This window comes from Microchirus variegatus, assembly GCF_963457635.1.
Source record: "Microchirus variegatus genome assembly, chromosome: 13".
In the NCBI taxonomy this organism is placed as follows: domain Eukaryota; kingdom Metazoa; phylum Chordata; class Actinopteri; order Pleuronectiformes; family Soleidae; genus Microchirus; species Microchirus variegatus.
The window spans coordinates 8901705-8913225 of record NC_139814.1 but is presented as its reverse complement, the minus strand read 5'-3'; the positions used below and the strand labels follow the sequence as shown (position 1 = coordinate 8913225).

The window sequence follows — 11521 nt, the reverse complement described above, 5'->3', positions numbered from 1 at the left end:
TACAAGTGTTATTTCAAACCACATGTTGATACGTTAGTGTCTGACCTGGCGTTCTAACACAGAAACACCGAGGGTCAACTGCTAGCCTGTTAGCTTGCCATGCTAGCTTGTCGCGAAAGTCCTCGACAACAATAACATTCTCGCTCGGGACAGTTTTTAACAGGACAACCAAAAACACCACCGTGTACAAACAGCGCCCTGCTCTAAGAAGAACACAACACAAAGAGGTCAAGTACAGAATGTCTATGAAATGCGGGGAGTCTGCGTTTACTGGGAGTTACGATGTCGGGTCGTTTCCCAAAAGTTTTGGTTACGGGGCGGAGGAGGAGGGAGACATGGAGGAAAACGACTCCCCTCCAGATAAACCTAGAATTCTGCTGATGGGACTGAGGCGCAGCGGAAAGTCATCCATACAGAAGGTAGTATTCATTTATATTTAGAGGAAAGTGCTTATGATTTATCTTCTTAAATGTATATTCGATTATTATTAATAACAATAATAATAATAAGGTTTACTATATATATGTTTTTATAGCCGGGTTAAATGTTATAATACTGTCCCTTATGGTAACATTGCCTCCTTTATAACTGTGAATGTTAAAACACACATAATCAAAAACACAATGTTTAGATATTAATAATACAGTTTAGAACATTAAACACAGCTTGCATGTGCATAATATTTTAATATGTGAAACAAATACATTGGAGCATTTTGACTTATATATAACATGCTATATTAGTATAATATCATACAATAAAGTCTAACTTATTTTAAATAATCAATAGTAAGCCATAGCTATACATAGTCACTTCAATTAAAAAGAACACTGTATTTTGTTTTGCATGTCCCTGTTGGGGAATTTTACATTTACCCTTTTCTCCACTGCAATAAAAGAAACAATGCAAATATATAAATAATGCAACCATAAAACACAAAAAAATAAATAAAATATTTGTCACTGAACAACTGTACAGCAAAATTTAAAGGAATAAAAAGGATATAAAGGGTAGTATAATGGATTAAAAGAACAAACAAACAGTCAGTAGGCAGTCAATTTTATTTATATAGCCCAACATCAGCAAGTGGAATCCTCTATCCTTAGACCCTCATGTGAGGGAGAGGAAAAACCCTTGTGCAGGGAAATAATAGGAGAAACCTCAGGCAGAGCCACAGAGGAGGGATCTCTCTCCCAGGCCGAGATGCGCAGGTGTACATGTGTCACATGTACAGAAACAAGTTCAACAGATTATGAACAAAAAACGTCCCATTTTCAAAGAGGGGAAAAGAAGACCGAGACCAGGAGCAGTTAAAAAATTCATATTAAAATATAAAATATGACATTTAAATCAAACATAATCAATGTATCAAGGTAATAGTTTCAAGTCACCAAATATTTAAAATACATCATACTAGATAATAATAGACAATAATAGAGTTGGAAGAAGAAATGAGAAAAAGTGACAAGAGTATTATTGTATTTATTTCTATCTTGTTCAACACCACCACACAGACAAGCTTAACAACGCAGGACTTTTAAAGCTTATTTAAAGCTTTAAAGCTTGTATCACATGGTACAAAGGCTATTGTACCTAATAAATTGACTTGAAAGTGTACATATAATTACACATATCACCATAGAGATTATATATCTTTTGAAGTTGACACTGACTATAGTATTGCTTTGTTTGTTGTTTGTTTTGAAATAATATGGTGACATGCACATTTCCAGGTTGTATTCCACAAAATGTCACCCAATGAGACTTTGTTCCTGGAGAGCACCAACAAAATTTACAAGGATGACATCTCCAGCAGCTCTTTTGTCAACTTCCAGATCTGGGACTTTCCTGGACAGGTGGACTTCTTCGACCCCACGTTTGACAGTGAGATGATTTTCAAAGGAACCGGCGCTTTGATTTTTGTCATCGATGCTCAGGTGGGAGGAGCTGAAGCTTACATTTAAATGCTTCCTATGTGAAATGAGTCCGCACATCCAGGCTTTTGTTTCTCCTTCAGTAATATGTCTCCTGTCATTAGGACGATTACGTGGAGGCACTGGGTCGGTTGCATCTCACTGTATCAAGAGCCTACAAAGTGAATCCTGACATCAACTTTGAAGTTTTCATCCATAAAGTAGACGGACTGTCAGATGACCACAAAATAGAAACACAGAGAGACATTCATCAGCGGGCCAACGATGATCTGGCAGATGCTAACCTGGAGAAGGTTCACCTCAGGTGAGTTTCTGATAGGTTTCAAACTTTAGATTCCTTAAGCAACTGGGGGTTGAGACTTTTGGTGCAGATTACAATTAAAAAAACATGTTCGTATCGAGCAGTGTCCTGTTTAGTTACTGTGGTCAAAAGGTCAAATCTTTGTGGAAATTATTATCTTGTTGTTTTGGTAAAAAAAAATAAATACACAACGCATTTCCTAATTTTCACATAGAAACTGCATCCTGGGTGAAATAAAGAAATAGTAGTACAGTGAAAGCAAGACTTGTGGGACCAATAAATACACAGTTGATGTCACTTTCCTGTCGCAGTTAGACTATCAACATCAACATCATAGTGATTTATTTTTAATCATACATTTTCTAATTTATCCCCCTTTTTTAATAATTGTTCTTCAGGGACCAAAAGAGAAAAATGTGCATATACATGATTGATGTTGTGTTTTATCTGTGTATATACAATATTCTATAAGTCATTTTGATATATTGTTAAATGTAACATGGTAATAACTGGGTGAAAAAAGGGTGAATGGAAATGTTAACACTCTCCTTGCCATGATAAGGTTTTTGCCCTCACTTGTCTGGTAATGCCTCACCTCTTCGTCACAATCCTCTCCTCTTTTTTCCTTCTTCAGCTTCTACTTGACCAGTATCTATGACCACTCCATATTCGAGGCCTTCAGTAAAGTTGTCCAGAAGCTAATTCCTCAGTTACCGACTTTGGAGAACCTTTTAAACATTTTCATATCAGTATGTTGTTTTTCTTCTTATCTACAGTCAGTAAAAAAAAAAGTGTCCTTCTCATATTAACATTCTTTGTATTTTTCAGCATTCTGGGATTGAGAAAGCCTTCCTTTTCGATGTCGTTAGCAAGATTTACATCGCCACAGACAGCTCTCCTGTGGACATGCAGTCGTACGAAATCTGCTGTGATATGATCGACGTCGTCATTGATGTCTCCTGCATTTATGGGTAAGAAGAAGAATGTTTTTTTAAAAGTAAAGGCAGAGATTATAACCTCTGATTCTTCAGTCATCTCACTCTTGGCAGACTCGTGGAAGACGGCAGCGGTTGTGCCTATGACAAGGAGTCAATGGCTATCATCAAACTCAACAACACCACAGTGCTTTATCTGAAGGAGGTCACAAAGTTCCTCGCTCTCGTGTGCATCCTCAGGGAGGAGAGTTTTGAGAGGAAAGGTGGGTAGTCGTAAATTATATTAAAAAACAGTCATGTTGGTATCACAGTGGTTTGATTATACAGGACAGTGTATATGTGTTTATATGAAGTCCAAAACTGGTAGCATAGAACTGTCTAAACCAGGGGTCTCAAACTGGTGGCTCAGGGGCCACATGCGCCCCCCCGAACGATTACATTCGGCCCCCCACTTAATATCATGTGATAATGAAAACATGGCCCACGACTTCACCGTCTTTTAAACACAGTGTGTAACTGTGTTTTTATAACAGTAATAATAAGACTTTTGGTCATAATTATCCCATTATTAAATGTATCATATACAACATTCAATTACATATATAAATACACTTGTTAGGGCCCGAGCCACGAATAGCAGTGGCCAAAACGGCTCCTGGTACAAATTTTAATTACAGTTGTACACACTATTATTTATGTAATTTAAAATAAATGTCAGTTTTTGATATTAATACATTGATTTTGCATCATAAATAGTATTATTAAGTATACGTGCAATATCATGATGCAATTGTAAACAGTTGAACTTTTTGTTCTCTAGGCTGGCCCCCTCTTGACCACAATAGATGCGCATTGGCCCCCAGGTCATTTGAGTTTGAGACCCCTGGTCTAAACTGCTTAAAATGACACACGATTCTACTTTTGATGTGTCCATATTCAAACAGCTAACGGTGTGTCTGCTTTGGTGGCTTTGTATATAACATGTTAACTGTCTTGTAACTGTGGGATAGATCAGGCATTTTGATCTATGGACACATCCTGGACTGGCTCACTCTTGTGACATGGCCATACCATCAGGGTTATTATGTTATTAGAGTTATCTAATAAAATGTACACCAGTGTAAGAGTCTGATATCTTGAGAATATGTTTGCAGCTTTATATCACTCATGTCTGTAAACTGTTCATTCTCCACCAAGGTTCATAGAGAAAGAAAAGTTTTTAGCTTGCAGGGACGTAGGAGCTGCTGGTCTACTGCTGCCTCATTGGGTAGGTTTGTGTGACTTTAAACACCACAGTGACAAGATAACCCATTTTAATTTACTAATGGAGGCAGCAGTGGACTCCTGAATGCCGTAATTTCTGATAAAACATATTAGTCCACTTATTATGTACACCACTTAGCCACAGAGAATTGAGGGTCTGACATAAGGAATGAAAGAAAGGCAGGATATATCCTCATACAACCAATTTGAAATGACCCATTTTGATGGACTTTTCTTCCCTTTGCAGGTTTGATCGAGTACAATTTCCATTGTTTCCGCAAAGCCATCCACGAGGTGTTTGAAGTTGGCTCTTTGGCACACACTGCTCACTGGAGATCAGCGAGCTCCTCCAGCAACAACCTTAGTGCTTTAAAATATGCGGCACTGAATGGAAATGATGTTTAAAGGGCAGCGGGGAAACAAGTGACGTGTTTTGATTCTTTAGTGTTTACCTGAAGTGCAATGGCTGTCGCGCTATGTGGAAAGAAATGGTTTGAAAGCACACATGTCCTGTCCTGCAGATGCCTCACTGTTTGCAAATGAATGTGGACGGATTAGAAGAAGACGCAGCTCATGAACTGGACTCAGAGAGGCAATGATGTTGACTTTGAATGGAGTTACAGCTTCAGAGCTTAAACAAGATGTTTGACCGTCTCATTCTCCTCTGGCTTAAACAGAGGAGATCACACGTATTATTCAGAAATGCAGTATATTTGTCCAGTATAGGAGATTTTATATGTATGTATATATGTATATTTATATGTAAATATATATACATATATATGTATATATATATATTTAAGAAAAAAACTAACCCCCAACCAAAGTTTGGTTCATATTTTCTGTACATTTAATAGTAATGAAATGTCAACATGATGTTTACCTTAATGGCCAGTTAATCCTCTTTACTCTGCAGCTTTTAAACACTCGTGAAAGGCACTGGTGGTTGAGGATAGAGAACTATATTTTTCATGAACTACTATTACTCTTTTTTTCACGTTTCTGCTCATTTGAATTCTTGAAGACTTTAAGTGGCTTTAATCTCCAGCGTGGAAGAAACCAAACCCTGTGACTAGCAGTGTTTGAGTTTTTTTCTGCTCAGACCGTGACCATGCCAGTTCCTGGAGTGCTCAACAGAGGGAGCGACATCATCGTGGTCAAACAGGTGATAGTGTCACTTGGACTTCCTATTACGCCTGCACACAGCTGACTTTCTGTAGCCTCGACAACAAATTTACGGCGCAAAGTTCCGTGTGAATGCTGAGTGGTAGCTTGAAAATATTTTTTGTTGTATGTGAGTCTTAAATAAAAGATGTGCTATAGTTTGATGAGACGAGCTTTATTGCAGCTTTTTTCTAATTATACAGTATGCTCAGTGACACAATCAAACCTAAAGCTATAGTATATAAGTGTTCCTGCTGTTTCCTCCATTATACACATCACATGCTTCCTACTTAGTATCACTCGAGTCTATGAAAAGCCTCTTTAACATTTAATTGACTCTGCTCATATATCACAGTTAACCAAAATGAACATTTCAGACAACTTTTTTCTTCGTTTCCTCTTCATCTGTATGTGGCTTGTCATTACAGTTAAATTATATCATCACTATCCACAATTCCAGTGTGAGATACCTACACTTTAATTCTGACTAGTCGTAAATCCATTTAAAGATATCTTCAATTCCCCCTGGAAATATAAACTATATGATAACCGGAATGAAAGTATATGAATTACCATGGAGAAGATCTAAGAATGAATTTCCTACTATATAAAAAGATTTAAATGTTCATACAGCATAAAACTGCGTATGCTCAAAGGAGAAGTTCAGAAATGTGATTAATATGTGCAGCTGTATCTTCCTCTTATAAGACACTGGCACAAATAAAGATGATCCGTAAAGTTATAGTGTTACTGCAGCAGACATTGTAAAGGGTAAAGTTAATAAATAGTAAGCACACATCTTAAACTCCAGAAAAATATATGAGATACAGAAACATAAAAAGAACAAATACCATAGAGAATGGAATATATATTAAATATGGTCATATTACGTACAGAGTAATGATTGCACAGATATTAAATGGTGTATATTGCAGTTATATGAATTCAAGTCTATCTATATGTATCTATCTATCTATAAAAGCCCATAATAGGGTAACCATTGTAGTTATGTAGTTTGAACAGCAGATGGCAGCATTTTAACACATAAATGCTGTGTTTTACAGGATACAGACACAGATTTCAAATGAGGAATCAACTTTCATTTATTCTTAAACCAGATTCTCTAGATTCAAGATTCAAAGTGTTTATTGTCATATGCACAGTAAAGAAACACGTTTCCCTGTACAATGAAATTCTTACTTTGCTGTCCACTCAAAAATACCAGCATAAAGTAGAAATAAATGTTTTAAAAAGTATAACATACATAAGAAAAATAATAAATATTACCAAAAAACTAAAATAATATATATGCATGAAATAAGTATAAACATATGCATATATACAAGCAAGAAGAACTGTACATAAAGTGCACACTGGTTGTGCAAGATGCTGTGCATACAGATTTAGAGTGACATGTGTCAGGTTTAAAGTGACGATTGTAGTGCTGCTCAGCTGTTCAGGATTCTGATGGCAGTGGGGTAAAAAGAGTTCTTTAGACGGGTTGTCCTGCATTTGGCACTCCTGTATCTCCGTCCTGAGGGCAGGAGTGTAAACAGTCCATGTTGTGGGTGGGTGCTGTCCTTTATGATGGTGGCAGCTCTCCTGTAGACTCTGTGGTTGTAGATGCTGTGCAGAGAGGGCAGTGGAGACCTGGTGATCCACTCAGCTGTCTTTACCACTCTCTGCAGGCGTTTGGGGTCCATGGTCGTAGTGCTGCCGTACCACGCGGTGATGCAGTTGGTCAGACTGCTCTCCACGACACAGCTGTAGAAGTTGCTGAGGATCTTTGTCGACATGCCAAAGATCCTAACAAGCCGCTGCGTCATTCTCTCTGTCTCACTATTCATCCCAACTTTAATGGATAGTGCCAGGATGAAGCCACAGCTGAAGCCTCTAATCGTCCCCAGAAACTCCTGCTCACCACTGTGGAAAATGGAGGTCAATGAGAGAGAAAATGATATCTTGCTCGCTGGGGTGTTCTTTTTATTATCTCACAGTTCTAACCACAGGGACATCCATACAACAGATAAAAGTCTTTTTTTGTGATGGGGTTAAATGCTGTCACTCAGGCTCCTTAGCTCTGCTGTAGCTGCACCATGATAACGCTGAGTATATTTTATCAGCAACAACTGCCTATAACTTTAAATCAACTTTATTTGTACTTTTAATCTATTTTTGAAGTCAAGAATAAAACATACGTGCATGTCAGCGTGTTTCCACGTGTATTTACGTACGTGCTTCATAATGTGCATAAACATCCCTTCAGATAAAACTATCAAATGAATGTGTCCATACACTCAATAATGTTAATTAATAGTAAAAAAAAAAGAAAACCTTTATAATCTGATAAAACACTCAACATTATCAGAGTTTACCTTCAGTAATGTGACTAAACTGTCAAAACCATGTGTGCAAAAACTCAGTATTAGTCATTAATATTCAATAAATCATTTATAATCTGATGAGATCTGACCAAATTATATGAGGTAATGCTCAATAATTTGAATAAACAGTCAATAAAACCATTTAAAGTCTGAAAAAAACAATCAAATCCCTCTGTGCAAACTCTTCTTTGTAATGTGATAAACATGACACACATATGTAAACAACACACAACCATCCTTCATATTAAGATTAAAACACTCAAATGTGCGTGAATAAACAGTAAACAAATATTTTATAATCAAATTAAACAGTCAAAATCATATTTTCAAACTCAACATGTGAATAAACTGTCAAGAAATACTTTATAATCTGAAAAAACTATCGGATTTATGTGTAAAAACGCTCAATACTGTTGATTAATATTTAATACATCGTTTATAATCTGATAAAACAGTCAAAATAAGGAAAAACCACTCAGTAATGTGACTAAACGGTCAAATAATCCTTTCTTATCTGATCAAAACAGTCCAAAATATGTGAGTTAACACTCAGTAATATGAATAAACAGTCATAAAGTCCTTTATCATCTGATAAAACATACAAACCATGTGTGCAAACACTCAACAATGTGATAGAAAAGTCAGTAAATTACTTCTAATCTGATAAACAGTCCAAATGATAAGTAATCTGAATAACTAAGTTAAGTAACGTGAATAAACAAGTCAACAAACCCTTAATCTGATAAATGTGTCAGACACATATTTGATACGAAACAACCTACAGTACAACTATGGAGGACGAAACCGGACATATCAATAAATAAATAAATGCATAAATAAATACATAAATAGATAAATAAATACAGAAAAAAATAAATATAGAAATGCATAAATTAATAAATAAATGCTTTATATTTATGTCTAAATTTCTGTTCACCTACATTTATTTATTTATGTATGCATTGATTTATTTATTTATGCATTTATTTATTTATTTATTGATATGTCAGGTTTCGTCCTCCATATACAACATCTAACAATCCTCCATAATCTGTGATAAAACTCATAAATGTATGAATAAAAAGTCAAAATCATGTGTGAAAACACTTAGAAATAAATAAATGTATGTGTGTTTGAATATATGAATGGTTGTTTAAGAGTGGCTTTGTCTTAGTTTTTGTCCTATCGTTTTACTTTGGGTTCTATTGACTGTAGCTGGAGGAACATTATCAAGAACATCAATTAGATTATTTCTTTATGGCTCATAAAAGTAGGTACATGCAACTGAAAAAGCTGGATTACTCGCAATTTTGACTTGGGAAAGAAAACCAGTCCCGAAATATCCAATATCTTAAGATGAAGCATCAAAAAGAAAAGACTGATTGGTTCTATGTACAATTTGCTGATAAACGTGGAAAATAGTAATACATTATTAGAGAATATACATAATAAGTGGTCTGAAGACTCAGGCGTTGATGTTAAATAAAAATTGAAAGCAAGCTTGTCATTAACATACAAATTAACCACTAATGAAAATCTGAGCCTAATACAGTTTAAGGTAATGACAAGAGTATACTATACTAGAGATAAAATAAGCAAGTTTGACCATTTAATTTATTAGTATTGAGGGAACCATTGAATATAATAAGACTGATGAAATTCTGATGTAACTTTGATTTTGATGAAATAATGTGACATTTTGATATTGATGAAATTCTGAAATTCTTCTTTTTTTTTTTTTTTTAAATGTTATTGTCTTGCTGTACTTCCTGGTACCTAACTATGATGACCCACAGAAATTGATAAAATAAAATTATATATATATATATATATATATGTATAAAAAAAAAATCCTTATATAATATGATAAACAAGTCATACATATGTAAACACTAAATAGAATACAATAATCCTTCATAGTATGATAAAACACAAAGTATGTGTAAAACACTCAATGTTGACAGTGAAACTCGTGTGCAAACTCAACATAATGCGAATAAACAGCCAATAATGTGATTGAACAATCAATACTTGAGTGTGTGAACACTACTAATATATGAGGGTACTACTAATACATAATTCTTCTTTTTTACCTCTCACATACACAATTTTACCTCACACATTCACAATTTTACCTCTCACATACAATTGTTTTACCTCTCACATTAAATGTTTTTACCTCACACATTAAATGTTTTTACCTCACACATTAAATGTTTTTACCTCACACATTAAATGTTTTTTACCGCTCACATTAAATGTTTTTACCTCACACATTAAATGTTTTTACACATTACATGTGAGAGGTAAAACAATTGTATGTGAGAGGTAAAATTGTGTATGTGAGAGGTAAAATTGTGTATGTGAGAGGTAAAAAAAAGGAATTATAGTCTACACGGCCCCTCATACTAATACGCAGTCTACTGACTGTAAATGTTATATATAGGTCATCATCATCATCATCATCATCATCATCATATCAGAGTTTCCACACAGAGAGAAGATAAAGTGGTTTGACATGAGCAGCTGAGAGCAGCAGCTTCTCTCTAACATGTATTTAAAAGATTCTCTTACATCCAAAAAACACAGACTTTTACCTCATTCAGCATGAACTCATCACAAGGTAAAGAAAAGAAAAGACAGAGTGAGCGGAAAACACGTGGAGGAGAGGAGGAAAAGGGGCGGGGTTAGTGAGAGAGAGAGAGAGAGAGAGAGAGAGGTTTGGTTTTACGCACCACAGACGCTTCAGTCAGTGGAAAAGGCGTCAGTCTCCAGCTCACAGGAATCCACGCAGGACTTTCTTAACCAGCTGTCACTGTGAAGAACACGCCACAGCAGCAGAGCTGCAAGAAGAAGAAGAAGAGGAGTTTACACTGAGAGAGAGAGACAGAGACTCCTGACTGAGAGAGAGAGAGAGAGAGCATCTGCACGCTGCTGCTGCGCAAAGAGCGGTACGTTTCAAATTACGCACAACTTTGACTCGTAAACACGTAGACGAGCAGGTACGTTTACGTAAACGTGAATGCACGCTACATAAATGTACGCTACATACATGTAAATGACTGAGTCATGATATTCTATACATCCATACTACCAGTGTGCACCTGAGTTTGAATGTTGTTGAATTAGACCTTTAATTTAATGACACTGAACTCTGCTCTTACCTGCTGCAAAAAAAAACAACAACCCACAATATTAGAGCGACGAATACATTTTGATTATTTTTGTTTGAGGTCAAAGTTCAGGTTTCAGGATAAAGGATAAATCGGACATTGACTGATTAATCAGTTGGTATGGCTGATTAATCAGTTCACAGAATGTTCTGCTAAGTCACTTAAACTTCTTTGTGTGTGTGTTTTGTGTTTGATGTTTAATTCACTGAATTTTATTTGCTTTTATATCCAGTATTTTGTCTATATATCATCTTTTATATAAAATCTTTAATCAGCCTTGGGGGTTACAAGAAAAATCCATATCAGTTGACCTTATAAAATCAGGCTATGGTGCATTATTTATTAATGGTTAAGTAATAATATAACA

General features: G+C 35.6%; 1 protein-coding gene across 2 annotated transcripts; it reads left to right on the top strand.

Annotated features, from left to right (window-relative positions):
• Positions 1-29: 29 nt before the first annotated feature.
• Positions 30-5681, top strand: rragcb (Ras-related GTP binding Cb). 2 transcript variants are annotated; one of them, XM_083900025.1, is made up of 7 exons: positions 30-419; positions 1734-1937; positions 2039-2238; positions 2870-2984; positions 3064-3206; positions 3285-3433; positions 4681-5681. In XM_083900025.1, the coding sequence occupies exons 1-7, from the start codon at positions 240-242 to the stop codon at positions 4836-4838; spliced, it is 1149 nt and encodes a 382-aa protein (XP_083756151.1). In that variant the 5' UTR covers positions 30-239; the 3' UTR covers positions 4839-5681. The 2 variants fall into 2 exon arrangements, with proteins under 2 accessions (XP_083756151.1, XP_083756150.1); XM_083900024.1 differs by having other exon boundaries at positions 3267-3433.
• The last annotated feature ends 5840 nt before the right edge of the window (positions 5682-11521 follow it).